General features: G+C 33.7%; 1 protein-coding gene across 1 annotated transcript; it reads left to right on the top strand.

Annotated features, from left to right (window-relative positions):
- The first annotated feature begins 421 nt into the window (after nt 1–421).
- Nucleotides 422–17570, top strand: LOC117912007 (histidine kinase 5). Its single transcript, XM_034826409.1, has 13 exons — nt 422–967; nt 2419–3334; nt 7672–7728; nt 7942–8169; nt 10612–10705; nt 10805–11011; nt 11293–11423; nt 11680–11729; nt 12686–13023; nt 13158–13261; nt 13411–14217; nt 16244–16423; nt 17309–17570. Exons 2-13 carry the CDS (start codon nt 2615–2617, stop codon nt 17429–17431), a joined length of 3039 nt encoding a protein of 1012 aa, XP_034682300.1. The 5' UTR covers nt 422–967; nt 2419–2614; the 3' UTR covers nt 17432–17570.
- Nucleotides 17571–18326: the final 756 nt, after the last annotated feature.

Here is an 18326-nt window from a genome sequence, read left to right as displayed (position 1 = left end):
AGGAAGTTGGTCTTTTTTTTTTTTAAAATATTTTATTATTTTTTATTGTAAGATTTTTTTTTAATTGTAAATATATAATTTTTTTTTAAAATTAAATATTATTGTAAGATGTTTTATTTGAATAAAAAATTAAAAGTTTTTAGACTTCATGTAGAAGTAAAAGGGGACCTTATTCACTATGTAGCTAATGATATAACTAAAAAATAATTGTGGACCGTTGATTCGAGCCACGGTCAACATGATCAAGGGCGATGGGTCTAAAAAGCATTAGACATAATTTAACCATGGTTAAAATCTAACTCACCCAAACCTTAAGTACCAGCAAAAGTTAATTAATTAAACTAACCTGTGTTCGCAATCGAGCTTATAAATAAGATTCCCCGCAGACCCTTTCTCTCTACTTTCCTCACAAGGTGCAGTAGATGCGAAGAAGAGAGAGAGAGCCTCACACTCCCGCCACGCGACTCAACTCCACTCGCTCTGCCCTCCCCAACACGTCACCACCCAAAGGGCGGGGAACAACAGACACTTCGTCGACCATTTTTATGTTTTTTAAAAAATGAAAATTTCCAAAATGCCCTTGCTGTCTCTCTCCTCTCTTTCTCTCTCTAAAAGCTCTGCAATGAGAGTGTGATTGGAAGAATTGAATTCGTTTCTCGAGAAAGTTTTGCGGGAAACGGAGGAACTCGGAGGTAACGGAGAAACAAAGGAGTGTTTTAAAAAAATAAGGGGAAAAAAAAACTCAGAGCACATGGCTTCTTAAGAGAGTTCTCTTCTCTCCACACACATTTTTGTTTTTGCTTTCAGTCACATGCAGTTTCTCTCTCTCTACTTCCTCTCTCTAGCTTCTCTCTAAATTCTGCAATAAGGCTTTGACTTCTCAGTGCTTCAGATCTAGAGAGGAAAAGGAACATAAATTCCGAGACTTACGGTTGAGTTGTCGTTTGGTGGCTTTGAATCTCAAAAAGTGAGGTTTTATCCGAATTTTTTCTGTCTTGTGAATTATGGTGTGATTACATTGCATTGGTGTTGGTCGAATTGTTTGACTTCCGGTTGTGTTTTGAGTCGTTCTTTCGGTGGTGGCTGGATCTCTGGTCTGGTGTATTGAGTTTGGATTGAATTCGATTTTATTGAATGTGAAGTAATTCAGTGACTTCAGGCTTTTTTTAATGGCAGATTTTTTTTTTTTTGAGAACCATGATGTTTTGAATCTGTTTATTTTTATTTTTTATTTCAAATTTTCAGTGAATTTTGATTTTCAGTATTTCTTTCAATGCAAAAGATAGTTTAATGCCTTTGTTTCATTTTAAAAATGACAGAATTTGATACGAATTCTGGATATTTACTGAATTTGTTGACCTGCACATCTTCGGTTTGCCATTTCTTATTCTGATTGCGCGGGAATCTCTGATTTTTGTTTGCAACCTTTTGTTGGAAATTGAGAATCTCCAGAATTTAAAGTCTCCATTAAATTTTATAAGCTTTTTTCCCCATTTTTTTTTTCAATTTAATTTTTCCCCATCGTTTGAATGCGATATAATCATTGATTTCAGTTTTCTTTTGAGGCGTGGTGATTTTTTCACTCTTGTTCTTGTTTTTTTGTTTTGTTTTTTTTCCACATTTGGAAAGAAATTGATATTTAGTTTTATGTTTAATCAGTCCTTTATCTACAAAAATTCTAGTTTGGAACTTTTTTTTTTTGGATTTTGGATTTTGCAACTCAGTTTTACAAAACAAAGACATCTTGATGATAGTGACATGTAACAGTTAAATACTTTTCATAATTTATTTTTCCTCTTTCCTATAAATCTTACCGACGGCCAAATAGGCCATTTTATTATTCCACAATCAATGATGCTTCCCTGATAATTATTGCTATGTTCTTGTTCCTGTGGGATCTGTACTTGCTTCATTGAAGATGGATTATTTGAATTTAGAGTAAACGTCAGAAATTGATCATTTATGGCCTTTTCCAGAGGAGCAGCTTGTTCAAGACAGCTAGCTGCTAGCATGCTGTTCTTAAGCTTCATTAATCTCTATCCCATATATTTATTTTTTTCCATTTTAAATGGGTTGGCTTTGTTGGAATTGATTTGTAGTTTTCAGTTTGTGCACTTCTATTTGGGAAGTAAGTTCTTGATCATAGGGTTTGCCTTTTAAGAATGAACAGACGTAGGTCTAGGTGGACATTTGAAACTGAGGAATTCTTGTTTCATAACTATCACCATTATGTTAATGACAATTAGAGCTTAATTTGCTTTCATCATATAACCACCTGATTTTGCACATTCTTCACTGTTAAAAAATTGTGTGGTATCATATATTGTTTATGTTAAGTGATCTGCATTTTTAATTTTTAAATGTTGATGTATGACATCATTCCCCATTTTTTTTCCCCTTTTTCTTTTTCTCATGCAGGTCATAAAACAGAAACTCTGGAAACTTTTTATGTCCTCAGGTCTTCTCTAGTATTCTGGAACTTGTTATCTTACCTAGAATCAAATCAGACCTAGCCCAGAGGCACATAATCAAGCTTCAAACTCAGTTTTAGAATCATTTTTATTTTCATGTATGTTGTATATGTGAGATTGGGTGTACAAAATTAGTTGTTTTCATGGTTTGTGAGATGGAGAATGATAGCATTGAGGAAATGGATGTTGAGGTCCTCCACTCTATGTGGCCTGAAGACATTGGGAATGATGCTGGAAACCAATTCAATATGGATAGGCCAGGAGCAGATCAAGATATGTTGGAAGAGGTTAATATTGTTGAGGAGCCTTCTATAGTCGATTTTAAGCGCCTTTTAGAGCTAACCAATTACAGTGAGAAGGGATCCTCTCAGCTAGCATATCTCGTAAAGAATTGGGAGTATAAGCAGGCAAATGCTGTGCGCCTTCTTAAAGAAGAGCTCGACAATCTAAGCAGACAAAGGCAGGAAGTTGAGCTCAAGAAATTGGAGATATTGGAGGAGCATCGATTTGTTGAAGAAAGATATGGTGGTGACAAACGTCCAATTTCTATACTGGATGACATTTATGATATATGGCAAGAAGTTCCACGGAGGAGAAATAGTGTTGTTGTTCAAAATAAAAGACTTGAAATAGATGCTGAATATGACACTGTCATATACTGGAAGCAGCGAGCTGTGCATTTAGAGAAATTGTTAGAGGCAAGTGTCCAGAGAGAGCATATGCTTATGGAGAAGGTGCAGGAAAGCATAAAAAGTCTGGAAAGGCAGTCATCCCCAGTGGAGGAACTGTCCCAGATTCTGAAAAGAGCAGATAATTTCTTACATTTCGTTCTACAGAATGCACCTGTTGTTATTGGCCATCAGGTAACCCATTCCAGAGATAATATGAATCTTTTGTTGCACTTCTTTGCAATAATGTAATGTTGTTTCTTTGGTTTATGGCATTTGGGTTGTTGAGACTGAAAAGCTTTTAAACAACTTGCACTATTTGAATTGTTCTCTTCCTCATTTGATGAGTTAACTTCAGGCTTATGGGCTTCCTGAAAAGCTTAGATGATTTGGAAGTTGATCAGACTATCAGTGGCTTGTAAGTAAAGTAAAGAGGAAGGAATTCTTTCACACTAAGGTCTTTGTTTGGCTGGCTAGATGCAATTTCATATAAAAATCAGAAGATGTAATACCACAATAAATAGAAACCAAGTTCATAAGAAATTTTAATTGTCACATTAAGTGAACCTGATGCTATCCCAACATGAATATACATGCTATATTTCTCTGTTAGCTGTGGCAGACTTGATTACTCAATGATAGTTTCTGTCTTGTATAATGATTTCATGATGCAATGTGTAAAATGAACTTGGTGGATTAACATAAATAGATAATTATCCTGCATGTGATCTTTATGTTTTTGCATATTTTGTATAATTTATTTCCTTCTGTTTTTCGTATAACTAATGTAGGCAACAGACATAGAAATTCTGGAAGAAAGATTATATAACTTTATCCTCCTAATGTGGGATTTGTTTGTATATTTTGTATAATTTATTTCCTTCTGTTTTTTGCATAACTAATGTAGGCAACAGGCACAGAAATTCTGGAAGAAAGATTATATAACTTTATCGTCCTAATGTGGGATTTGTGATTGTAAAAACTCAAAACAGCATGGATTGCTACAATATGAATGGCATGGGCAAAGAAACAGAGTAGAATGTGTTCACATCTAGATTAAATTAATGTAAGAAAATGGCTAACATACATACACACACAGAGAATAAACATGACACCCTCCTCTTCCTCTACCCAAAACAATACTTCCATGTGTATACTTTCCTGTCCATAGAGCAAAAGAAACTGTCAAGTGCAATATTGTGCAATATAAGAGCCTTTTTATTATATACAAACTTTTTTCATGCCTCCAGTGGGATGTACAATGTTTATTAAGTCACTTGATCCAATATTCTTTCCAAGAGATGAATTGCTTGTACTCAACAAAATAGTTGTACTTCTGAAATTATCTCTTAAAATTTTTTTTGACGGTTGTCAAGCTGGCCGTGAGAATTGACTAGAGGATGAAAGAAGCCACTATCAAATATATGCGCTTGCTGCTCTTGCACTAACATTTTTGGATCTTTTTTATGGTTATTCTGGTGTAATTGTCTTTCCTCTTCTTGCATAAATGCTCCATGAATTCTGAAAATTGGAAAATCATTTCAGCATTTTTCCCTGGCATTTTCTGTCAAAGAATGTCTCCTGATTGAAGTTGTTATCACCTGTCTTTATATGAGATTAAAGTTCCTTCTACTCTGATTATCTTGTGAGAAGTTGTGATATGACTGTGATAAATATTAGCCTAATGGCCCAAGAAACCCTCTGGCTGCTTGCTTGCTTAATATTTCTCCATTTTGGTTCTTTCTCAGAGCTTCTTCATTGTGTTAAAATGATAAATCACATCTTGTTGTAAATTATGCTCATTGCCAAAGTTCATCAATTTCATTAGTCTAGCACTTAAGTTCACCTGTCTTTTAATAATTTTTGCTTGTGTTAACTTTTGAGGTCCCCCTTTTTCTCTCTTTTCAATCTAGTATCGTTCTATTGGAACAAAAATTGACAATTTCCTATCATTTTCTTTCTGTCATTAATATATTGCAATATTACTTTTTTATAGTATCATTATTCATCAATCCTGTGACAATTTGTTGAAACTTCATTTTGAACTCTTCTTAATCTGGAAATAGAATTGATTCAGGGGAGTTCAAATCCAGAAGTATCATGTTACTTTTTATATTATCATTATTCATCGATCCTGTGACAAGGTGTTGAAACTTTATTTAGAACTTTACTCAATCTGGAAATAGAACCCATTCAGGGGAGTTCAAATCCAGATGTATCAAATTATTCGATGGTTTAAACTTCAACTTTAACTATAATTTGGTTACTGGGGAAGAATTAATTCTTGAAATTTTATAAGTTTATATTGAATTTTGAATTACTAGAACTGCTTCCTTCCACAGGCTTCATTACTATAATAGTAGTGGTTATTAGCCTCTAAATTGCTTGTGCTAATCTTTGTTTCTGGATTGCCTTTGTGTTGGTGTAGGTGTGCTATTCTCTATGTCCTTGATTAAATACAATTCAGTTAGTCATATTTAATTCATGCACAAGGATATATTTATTGCAGTATATCATATCTTTTAACATCTAAGTATTAGATAATTCTAAAAGCAGGAAGTCATTTGTAGCTTGAATCCTTGATAGATTCTAAATTCATAAAATCAAACGTGCCTAAGCTGTTAGTAATTAGTTTCTGATCTTTGGGAGAGCACATAATTGATCACATGAATGATTATTTTTACTCTTATATGATGTGTATCTAGTGGGTGATAGCTAAGTGCTTCCTTGGATTATATTTGATGCAATTTCTAGTTTTAGTTTAAAAATTCAAAGTTGCTGTTACATAATTGTATAATGGCCAGGTATTATTTGGACTGTTTACCCTTGATTAATAGCACAAGATTCATGATCAATTTTGTTGTTATATTATCAATTTCAAGGTCAATCTATGATAAATCAGCTTCACAGAAAAATGGTTGAGTTGTAATGTTTTCATCTAATTGTTGTTTTTCCTCTGTTATGGGTCTTTGGAGAACTTTTTCCTTTGCTTGCAATCATGGATTGAAAAATCGGTTTTTATCGACAATATTTCGCCGATATATCGGATATTGGACGGCCCCGAAAGGATATTGAGCATTGATTATCGGATGGGAGGAATATCGGAAAAATATTGAGAAAATTGCCAAAATATCGGTTTGGAACCGATAAAGCGGAGGAAGCCTGTCAAAATATTGGAGATATATCGGCGAATATATGGGATATATCGGAGAATATATCAGATATATCGCCGATATATCTGGAAATATCGGAGATTTTTTTTAAAAGCTTTTTTTTTTTTTTTTTAAATATTTATCATTTTTTTATTTTTTAATATTTCATTTTTAATTTATTTTATATTTTAAATCTATATAATCATTTTATTTTTAACTACTTTTTATATTTATCTCATTAATGCTGTTTTAAAAAATTACTATCACTTCATTCTTTTTTTTTTTTAATCCGGTTAATTTTATCTAATTTTAAATGTTTTTATTTTAAAATATTAAAAATATAATTTTACTCAAAAATTGCTACAATATAAAAAAATTAATGAAGTCCTAATATTCTATAAATTAAAATTAATTTGATAAGATAAATTAGTAATGATTTTAATTATTTAAATAAATTAATGTTAATAGAAAAATTGTCACTTGTAATAAATTTTTAGAATTCAAATTTCAAATAAAATATTTTATATAAATCAATTTAATTTTTTATTTAAAATATAATAAAATATGTTTTAATAAAAGTATTTTAATTTTTAAAATAAATGAATATAAATATATTAAAGAAATTTATGCTAATTTTTTATAAAAATTTGATAAATATTATATGTATGATTAAAGATAATATTTATCAAATTTTTATAAAAAATTAGCATTACTTACTTATTTTATCATTTATTTTTTTGGAGTTTTTTCAAGCATTCTTGTGAATTTTAAATAATTTTCACCTCATCGATATTTTTGTCAAAATATCCACCGATATTTCTCTGATATTTCCGATATATCAGTAAAATCCAAGTATCAATATATCTGTATTTACTGATATTTTAATCCATGCTTGCAATTGTTGTATTTTGTCTGGCGTCTTCAAATTATGAACCTTTAGGAATTTACTTAAAATGGATTAGTGTAGTTAAGATGATGGTTTACACAGGTGACTTATAAATGGATCAATGTGGTCAAGGTAGGGTATGTAGAAGTGACTAGTTGTTTACCAACGTCCCTAAGTGAGCAGTGATACTTGGTGGCAACTGCAAAGCTATTCATCACACATTCACACCTAATCAATGAAGTGGGTGGGTTACCATGCATGTGGTTGCTTACATGTCTTGACTAGTCTTTTGGAGATTAAAGCACTACTTCAAAAACTTATCATTATTGAATGAGGAACTTCACCAATGCTACATACCTGTTCCTTTGGTATCTTGGATCTAAATGTATACCTTAATTTAATGCTCTCCATTTTTATTGTTTCTATAACTAGAATCTTTGTGGATGCAATCTTGTAATTATAAGGGACTCAGTCATCCATAATCTTTTTTTCAGGATAAAGAGCTGCGGTATCGTTTCATCTATAATCATTTCCCAAGTTTGCAAGAGGAGGTAAGTACTTGCCAATAAAATTTTTATCCAACTCCTGATAAGATTACTGTAAGTTATATTTCTGTCTGCAAGTTGCATCTTTAGTAACTGTTATCCATCCAACCCTGAGAATTTCTTCTGCTTTGAAGTATGTTTTTTATTTCTTTTCCTTCTTCAAAGAATTGTTTGCATCAAGTTCCAGAGACATTCCTCAATTCACTGATGTTTTTTCAGGACATCATAGGAAAAACAGACGTGGAGATTTTTACTGGTGCTGGTGTGAAGGAATCTCAGGAATTCAAGAAAGAGGTCTTGGAACGAGGATTGCCTGCAAAAAGGGAAATTACATTCGAGACTGAATTATTTGGTTCAAAGACATTTTTGATTTATGTGGAACCTGTCTTTAGCAAGGCAGGTGATACAATTGGTGTGAACTACATGGGGATGGATGTGACTGATCAGGTGAACTATCTTTCAATACTCAGCTTCTGTTTAGATTTTCATGGCCTTATGTAATTTTTTTTCTTTCTTTCCTTTTTTTTTTTTTTTTTTTGTTTTTTGTTTTTTTTTTTTGTGAGGGATGGCTCTATATTGCATTTGTAGCTTCTTTTATATACTGCATTTGTAGCTTGATCAGCAACAGTGGTTTCCAAAAGAACAAGGTTCACTAGTTTTTGTTTCAATCATGGATTTTAATGAATCTGGGAAGAGTAGCATAACCAATTCGGTTAAATGTAAGAGAAATTATTGATTGTTGAGGAATGGCCGTCCCTAAAATCATGGAATTGGTTACATTCAAGTTTTATTTTCATGCCTCATGTTTTACCAGTATTGATTTTTCTTTGTCCATAGGCCATTTGTTTTTATTGTGAAATTCAAATATAGGAATAACCTTAATGTTCATACAAGTTTTGAAACACCTGAGTTTCAGGAAAGCACGCCCATCTGAAATGGGGACCTCTTGGAAGTTCTGAAATGAAGCTAAACAGTTATTTGCTTTCATATTTTAAGAATATTTAAAGACTCGATAAGAGAGCAGGGCACTCATTAAAACTGGAAAATCTAAGAGCTAGAAAACTTGCAGGCTTGCAAAACTAGTTTAGGGAAATAGTTTGTTTCTAATGTCACTTTATATCCTACAGCCGATGTCTATTACCTCTCAGAATCCCGTCTCCTATATCTAATTCCTATTCTTTTGTCCCTTTAATTTAGAAATGCCATTGTGTTTATTCTTCATATTTAATGACATAAAACTCAATTGAATTTTGTGAAAGAGATACCTAATCCAGGTTTTGCTAGATAAGGCAGCTAACTCCAACTAACTCTACCGAGTTCAGTTTTGCTAGATAAGGCAGCTAACTTCACCTGACACTGAGTTCTTTAAGGCTAAATCCTGTTATTAAGGTCCTTCATAAGTATTTCACTTGGGAACACATCTTCTGTACAAATTTTCATTTGAATACACCCTTTGGGGTAAACAGGTTCCTTTTATCCTACATGTTTTGATTTCCTATGGTGCCCAATAAACCCAAGGTATGACTGTGATGACCCTTCCTTAGACATTGTTTAATTATAATAGTGATCTTCAAGTTAGATGATGTTATTTTTTATTTTTATTTGATCTTTCAAAAAGCCTGTTTTGCTCTCTTCCCTGAAAAAAAAACCTTTGCAAAGTATCCTCTTGCACATTGTAGATTACTTCTTTCTTGAATTGCTAATTGTCTTTTGATGAGTCAAATATTGCACAAAGAATGTTCTTAGAAGGAAATATTTAAACTTTTACTAACTGCAGTGGAACCAAGCTCATTGGTTACTCTGAAACTATGAGAGTAAAAAAACTAAGCCATGAAACAAGTTTATCAGAATTCCATTTTGGTTTTATGTCAGGGAGATTAACCATTGAAGCTATTTACTCATTTAGATGATTGGTGGAAAGGTTTAGAGAGAAGAAGGGAGATATTCACATAATATTTTGGCTTGTAAGAACCATACTATTGAATTCCCTAGAGATGGAAGTGGAGTTTAGAAAAGACAGTGGTAGCTAGTTGATATATTGATTTGATGATAGACATCTCTGATGGAGCATTAACTAATTTTATAGAAGTTGTAGGGGAAGAGATTTAAATTCCTAACTAGGCTAGATCTTCATCAATGGTTGGGATTGCACCCTTTCCTTTTTATTTAGTACAAGCTTAGGTCCTATGGTTTTTTTATTTGATGAGACTAGAAAAAGGATTAATTTTTAATATAACTATGGAGATAATTTTAGAATGTAAAGATTTATGGATAAGTTGGACTATAATTATGTATGATGTACTTTCAGTAAAATCATATGTAGAAATGGGGAAATAGTTATGGAATAGGATGGTTAGAGGGAAGGACTGCTTCTGGAGTGTTGTTTGATCGTTAGCATCCATTAATTTGAAATTTTGCAAGATAGCTTCAAGATCCACCTTTAGAATGTTGGGAAATAAGGAAAAGTATGTTCAGCAAATTAGCATAGCTGAAATGAGAATGTGAAGATGGATGAGTTAAAAACTTGTAATTTGAGAATAAGCTATGCATTCATTTCTAGGAAGCCAGATATAGCATCAATTAAGGACAAGATGAAGGATAGTTTGATCATTTTCAACAGAGAAGGATGGATGCTGTGGGTCTATCAAGTAATCTATTTCTTTCTGCATCAAGTAATGGAGCAATTATGGGTCTCTAGTTTTTATCAATGGAAAACCTCTTGCAAGGTCACTAGGGGTACTACTTAATTCTTGTCCTTCTGTTTTCTTGTAAATTTTTTGCCTCTTTCTTTTAACTGTAAGATTTCATTTGTTTTTTTCATCTAAGAGTAAATGGGTGGTCTTTGTTTTTATAAAAGAGAAATAATATAGTCTTCCTGATTTTGCACAGGTAAGGAAAAGAGAAAAGATGATGAAAATTCGAGAGGAGATAGCTGTACAAAAAGCCAAGGAAACAGAATTGAACAAAACAATTCATATAACAGGTTCATCTACACGGTGAAATTTGAGTGGTTATTGATTTCTGTTCAATCAGGTCTAGGAGCTCCAAATTTATTCAGTTTTACATTTTATGCTTCTTCCAGAGGAGACAATGCGAGCAAAACAGATGCTAGCCACCATGTCTCATGAGATAAGATCTCCTCTATCTGGGGTTGTTAGCATCGCTGAAATTCTTGCCACTACAAACCTTGACCGGCACCAACGACAACTATTGAATGTCATGCTATCTTCAGGAGATTTGGTCCTTCAACTTATAAATGACATCCTTGATCTTTCCAAGGTTGAGTCAGGTTTGAAATTCTTTCCCTTTTTGATGCTATGATTTACCAGTGTTTATTGTCTTTCAACTTGAAGTTTTAGTCTTTTTGATATTAATATAAATTCTTACTGATACAATTATGGCAATCAAGATTTCCCATGATTGAATCAGGTTTGACACTCAAGTTCATTTCCAAGTTTTTCATTTCTGTCCTTAGTTGTTGAATACAATAATTGCTAAAGTCAGAGATGTTATGTAACTAGGATTTTTAAAATTTCTAGGATTTTGAAATGTCCTTTCCATTTATTTTAGGAGTTATGAAGTTGGAAGCTACAAAATTCCGGCCAAGAGAGGTAGTAAAGCATGTACTCCAAACTGCTGCTGCGTCATTGCAAAAGATACTGACCTTGGAAGGACATGTTGCGGATGACGTTCCTCTTGAGGTGAGAACTTCACTATATTACTAAACAGTATCTCATAATTTATATGAAATATGAAATATTTAGATAGACCTGGTCTGAAGCATTATCTATGATTTTCCCGTCTTTCTATGATGTTTTTTTAGTAAATCAAATCTAATTTATGAATTTTTTTTCTCCTCGATATATGTCCTAGTAAGAGGAGATATTCATATTCATATCTGCAAACCTATTAGAGAATCTTATGTACTAATTGATGACTTTCATTTATCAATTTCAGGTCACTGGAGATGTCCTAAGGATTCGACAAATTCTCACCAACTTGATTAGGTACTAATTCTGTAGGGCTTATGATTCTGCAGATTTTATCTATATCTTATTCAGTATGACAGATTACAAAATAAACTCCTAGCCATTTGCTTTTTGGCTAGACAGTAAAAATAGCTTTTAATATCATCCTTTTCTCTTTGAATTGTTTATGGATGAACTTTCTGGGGATATTCTAGAAGAGTTCCTGGTATATGCTTTTTGCTAATGATATAGCTATTGTTGATGAATGTAGAGCAGGAGTCAACTTTACACTTCTGTTAAGCAGGAGTGAGGATCTAGGAAGTACAGCTTTCATAATGTAGGTGTAGAAATGAGAGAACTGTGAAATTGATGAAAAGAAGAATCCTAAAAGTAACCATTTCATTATCTTGGATTGATCCTATGTAAAAGGGTTTGGATATTACAACGCCCACAGAATTAAACCATGATGGATAAAGTGGTCTACTGTTTCTTCAGTGCTGTGAGATCATAGAATACATATAAGTGAGGTATAGTTAATACATAATTGGCCCATTTCTTGATATGTTAAATCTTCTGAATCAAATTGGTGGCTTTAATAGTTATAGTGGGGAGAAACACCCACATCAAGGATTAATCCCAAAAATTATTTGCTTCTCTGGACTTGTGACATAAACATGGTGGATTAAATTGTAAAACAGTAACAGCAGAGATGTTATGGAACAGTATGACAGGGTTTATAATTCTTTCTCTGGAGTCTCGAACCACATCAGTTTGCTATGTACCATTTAAACATTTGCTTACCAAAGAAACTTAAATAGCATCCGAGTTATTTGGAATGATTATCTTGCAACTTGAAAGTTGCAACTATAAACATTAGTTGCAAATAAACTTGTACCATGCATAATGCCTATCAAATTTGTTGCACCTTTTTGCTTGTATTCATTAGGAATATCTTCTATATGTGTTTCAAATTAATGAGTTTCTATTCCCTGCAGCAATGCGGTGAAGTTTACCCATGAAGGAAAAGTTGGGATAAACCTTTATGTGATACCAGAGCCATCCTCTGGAAATGGAGAAGGATGTCCTCAAATGTTCATTGATGATCAGTCAACAGTTTCAGCAAATATACCTAAAGAACAGAAATGTTTATCCCCATCCCAGTCTAGCTGCACTTCAAAAGGTTCTCATACTCAGAATCATGCACTTAATGATGAGCCTATAGACCCCATTAATCATGATGATTCAAAGCAGGAAGATAAAGAGAACTCTCACCCACTTGAGACAACTGTGTGGATACGATGTGATGTATATGACACTGGAATTGGAATACCAGGTGATTTTTGTAAATGCCATTTATTTCATGAAGATGTTGAATCTTATAAGTACCTTTTCCATTTTTTTTCCTTTTCTTTTATAGTGCTTGTTATTGAAAGAGTACTCATTATGTTTTTCTTTGTCGTGTGGCAGAACATGCCTTACCTACTTTATTTAAAAAATACATGCAAGTCAGTGCAGATCATGCTCGTAAGTATGGTGGGACAGGATTGGGTTTGGCAATCTGCAAACAACTGGTGAGCCATAGTAGCTGTCAATTAATGTTGGTTTTCCATTTCACTTTTAATATGTTCTAAGTTTCACAAATTTGATCCAAAGTTGTACTGTAGGGATATGCTTTTGGCACTCCTAATATGCTCCTAATGCTTCTACGTTTTTGGAATAGGTTGAGCTGATGGGGGGGCATATGACTGTGTCCAGCAGAGAGCACTCTGGGTCTACTTTTACTTTTATTCTACCTTATAAGGTCTCACTGATAAGTGATCATTCGGATGATCCTGATGAGCTCTCAGATATGGCTGATGACGATGCCTCAACAGATGATAAAAATGCTGGATTTTTTCAATTCCACCCACGCACTCTGGGTTCACTATTCTCTTCTGGTGGATCTGGCAGGACCCAAAAACTACCACCAAATAATATTGGGTATGACAGCTTACATAAGCTCAATGGGCTCTCGGATGATTCCTATTCTTTCCCATTCAATAAGGTCACATCAAAAGAGATGACATCTCTTGAAGACGCATGTTCAGTAGTTGATGCTGCAGAGACATTATCTGAACCTGAAAGTTTGTTAAGGCACAATGCAGAGCCTGATAATGATAATGCAGTTGGTAGAGGCAAAAAATGTCAAGATGAAGCCAATGGTCAAGTCCATAATCATAGTACGGGTTCAACTAATCACTCAAAGGTAAGCAAAGAAGTAGATGAAATGGGAAAAACAAGTGAGGCTCCAGAGATGTGTGTAAGGCTGGAGATATCTGAAAGAAGCTCTCAGTGCACTTCTAGCAGCAGTCCAGAAGAACCCAAATCAACATTAAAGCCTAAGATCCTTCTTGTAGAAGATAGTAAGATTAATGTAATGGTGACCCAGTCAATGATGAAGCAGTTAGGCCACACCATAGATGTTGTGAATAATGGAATTGAAGCCGTTCGTGCAGTTCAATGCCGTAGTTATGATCTCATTCTGATGGTAATTTCTACAATCCAAAACTTTTGGTTCATGATGTCCATATTAGTTGTCTCCTACTAATGTTTTGGGCTTTTGTCAACATTCATCATATTTTTATGAATGTTTTGAAATTTTAGCATCCTCCCTTTGTCTTTCCTCCCACATCAAAAACATTTCTCATACTAAATTTTAGAATAAAAACTAAAGGAGATTAGGCACTGAATGTTCAGTGATTTTGAAACAAGGAATGATATAGGGATGAGGTCTAGAGTAAAATCCTTCTCCTCCAGAGTGATACACATATCCTTTTCATTTCCTTTTTAATCTCTAGTTGGAAGCCAAGCTCATCTTTGTTTCTTTCCGGATAAAAACATCATGCTGTGTCAGATTTAAGCCATATGAATTTTTTATCTAATATTGGATCTTGAACCTCCTAATCCTATTTGCAATAAGCAAATTTTACCATTCATATCCAATCTAAGAGATCATTTTGATGTGCATAACCCTTTTCCATTTCCTTTATCTCTTATTGGAAGTGAGGACTCATCTTTGTTCCTTTCCAGATAAGGACATCATGCTGTATCAGATATAATCCATATAAATTTTCTTCACTTATATTGGATCATGATCCTCCTAATCCTATTTCCAGGGAGCTACTGATACCATTCATATTCAAATCTAAGAACCACCTTGATATAATCTTTTTTTATTTTTAAAATATTAGGTTATGGTGAGGCCTTGAAATGATCATTTTGCATTGTTAAATTCCACCCGTCTTCCTTCTTGGTGGTGAGTTATGCAGGCAAACTTCTGTGTGTGTGTGTCTCAATCTATCTATAGATGCACTTTCTGTGTCTCCATCTCTCTATCACCAGTGTGAAATGTGAACATATGCAGTTGCTTCTGCCTTTGCACTTTCCTGATTCCTTCGTGGTAAACAATTTACTAAATATTGTGATCATGAGCCTTATTCTGATTGTGTCAAACATGCAAGACAATAGTAAATTGGAAGACTGAAGAGTTGCTAGCAGCAATATAGCAAATTGGAAAGGCAAAATCTCTTCTAATACCTATGCAAGAACCATTTGTGTATACTTCTTATCGATGTTCCAAAAGATGGTCAAATAAACCTTTTATCTATCCTAGTTACTACCAACATTGTTTACCTAGTGAGACCTAATATAAGTTATTAATTTATATTCTGTGTTACAATTTGTGGACATTTCAAGATTTAGAGCATGTCAAGAAAAGGGAGAAAATGGGATGTTTCTTTGTGTTGGAATTATTACAACCTATGTGGATTTTACTTCATTTAATTAATGATAAATTAAATGGTAAGTGCGTCAAGTTTATGCTTATGCATGCCTTATATTTTTAATATTTTAGCCTACAAATTCTTCATTAGCTAACTTTTGCGGATTTTCTATAGTGATTGCAAGTTTCAGAGTTTCCAACTTCTACTATTAATTCCAAGATTTCTTTTTTCTTTTTTCTTTTATGGTGACATCCCATCAATATCTATGTATTTTATGAACCTCAAGTGCTTGACATTGTCATTGTCATTCCTTCATTCTCCTTTCTAGTACATGATTTCATGCTGCAGAGACATGGATCCCTTACGGCTTTCCTCAAGTCACAGAGGTTTTTAGATTGATGGTGCTTACTTAGTTCCTAATGTGTTTGTATCATGAGCTAGTGATTCATCTTTGGTGAACATAAATATGATTAATGCCTTTAATTCCAGAGATATGCCTATATTTTCATCGGTCCTGGTTAAAATTCTAGTAGTGGTGTTAAGGTTTTGTAATGGGAAAAATCCCTATTTATCTGTATGATATTCTTTCTCCCATGCAAGGATCGTGAAGAAATCTCATGTTCTTCTTTATATGAAGGTTAGAAATACAGTTTAAAGATTAAATAGCTGAGAAATAACATCTGTGAACAATTGCACATTTTCTGTTTTTCTGTACTTTCTGCCTCTCTCTCTCTCCTCTTTAATTCTTGTGTATAAGAGTATAAAAGTTCTAAAACTGTATACTGTGTGCAGGATGTATGTATGCCTGTGATGGATGGCCTTCAAGCTACAAGAATAATTCGATCTTTTGAAGAAACTGGCAATTGGGATGCTGCAGTAAAGGCTGGAATTGAGCCATCTACATGTTCTTCAGATTCATTACCAAATGGCCAAGATTCTATGACAGCCACAAAGCGGGTCCCTATCATTGCGGTAAGCACTTCAGCTCCCACAACCACTGGAGATTTGTTATATGTTACTTTATCTGTAAATTTTCCATTGAACTGTAGATGTTTTCTCCATGTGTTACACATTTATTTTAACATAAACTTTATAGGCTTTTTGTATTCTTGTTGAGTTAGGAGGAAACCTTTACGTGCATCGCCATCTTTGCTTATTTGGTTGTTCCCACAGAGGTGGCATAGGGTTGATGGAAACAGCAATTTTCAAGTTTGAAATTTTAACTTTTAACCAGTTCATCAAAGAATGCATATTTGTTCATCATCCTACACATTGTTTACTAGTCCAGGATAAGACTAATCTGAATAGGCTGGTTTTCTGCTCAAACCTTAATGGGATAAAATTTCTTGTGACTGCATCCAAAGATGCTTTAAATCTTTTGCTTTGCCAAACAACATAATGTTTTATCAGTGATACACTTGCACATGCACACACAACCAAGTGCACACACAACCAAATGCACACATCCTCACACACAAACCTGGTAGATGGGAGAGATTTTCTCTTGGTGAGGTCAAGATGAAAAAACCCATCTGTGAGACATCTGACAATCCAAAGTAAACTTCTCAGCTGAGATAGGGTTTAGATTTTTCCAAGTCTGCCCACATGTCTCTGGATGCTTTCTTGTCAATGGATCCCCATTCTTTCCTGATATCAAGGTTTAAGACCTTGGTTGTGAGTTGAGAACAACTGCTATTACTAGAACAATAAAAGCTAGCAATTTCAACTTTCATAATGTTAGGCTACATTTTTCTTTCAAAGCGAAACTTGTTTTGTTTTAAATTTTGTTATTTGCATCTCATTTATGTATCTATATATGCATCTATCCGTTAACAAAAGTAGTGGTAAAAAATGCAGATGACAGCAAACGCCCTCTCAGAGAGTGCAGATGAGTGTTACGCGAATGGTATGGACTCATTTGTATCAAAGCCTGTCACATTTCAGAAGTTGACACAATGTCTTCAACAATACTTGACATGATGTGTCCTGTGAATATACGCGTCTGTACAAAAAAAGTTACTGCGTGTTAGGAAAGTTTTGTAATCAATTTGTCATGCTTTCTCAACCATTAGCATATACTATAAATTGTCTTGATCAACTTTCTTCCTTTTTTCCTCCACTCCAAGAACTTTTTCACAGTTTGTTCTCCTACAGATAGTGTAGGTCTCCAGGTTCAGGCTTGGACTTGGAAGCGAAGCGTCCAAGTAAAGGCCGGTATGACAGGTAAGTCTGTAATCTTCTGGTATGCAATAATCCTACAATATTCATAAATAATGTATACAATCATAAAATAGTTTGCCCGAATTGATGAGGTTCCTTCCCTCACTGCAAAAACCAGAAACAAAGAAAATTTTTTTTTACAAAAACTCTTAATAATAAAATACAACTTTTTCCACGATTTAAAGTCTATCGTCATTTGTGCCTTGCATGCCATTTTTGGACAAATTGGCATTTTAATGTGAAGAGACTATCATAATTTCCAGAGAAAATACACAATGAGGTCATTTCCTGAATGTATGATTTACATTATAGTGAATGATATGTTATGTTAACAGAAAACATCACGGGCTCTTTCTTCTAAGCTATGTAACAGAAAAGGAGCTCCTATAAGGAAGTCATCCAACTGCGTTTTCATGGCATTTGAAATAATTGTTCACTGTGATATTATGTAAGGCTTCATTCTGAAGAATTTCCTTATACATCCAAACACCCTCTTAGATTTCTCAATTTTTTTTCTTCTCAATGGCCTGAATTTTTGCTTTTCCAGCAGCCCTTACCACACATCAATTTTCTACCTGTGGGGGTCTTCATAATGCTTATCTATTAATATTGCATTTTACTTTTTCTTTTGGCTGAAATTTATTGGAAATACTAA

The sequence above is a fragment of the Vitis riparia genome, chromosome 4 (assembly GCF_004353265.1).
Source record: "Vitis riparia cultivar Riparia Gloire de Montpellier isolate 1030 chromosome 4, EGFV_Vit.rip_1.0, whole genome shotgun sequence".
Classification (NCBI taxonomy): Eukaryota; Viridiplantae; Streptophyta; class Magnoliopsida; order Vitales; family Vitaceae; genus Vitis; species Vitis riparia.
The sequence above is the reverse complement of the archived record's forward strand: the minus strand, read 5'-3'. Positions and strand labels throughout refer to the sequence as shown.

Bases quoted from the DNA above. Each gene is read 5' to 3' on its own strand.
- LOC117912007 (XM_034826409.1), top strand. From the start codon at position 2,615: ATGGTTTGTGAGATGGAGAATGATAGCATTGAGGAAATGGATGTTGAG. The intron at 7,729-7,941 runs GTAAGTACTTGC...ATGTTTTTTCAG, and splicing joins TCCCAAGTTTGCAAGAGGAG to GACATCATAGGAAAAACAGA. The intron at 13,024-13,157 runs GTGATTTTTGTA...GTCGTGTGGCAG, and splicing joins CACTGGAATTGGAATACCAG to AACATGCCTTACCTACTTTA.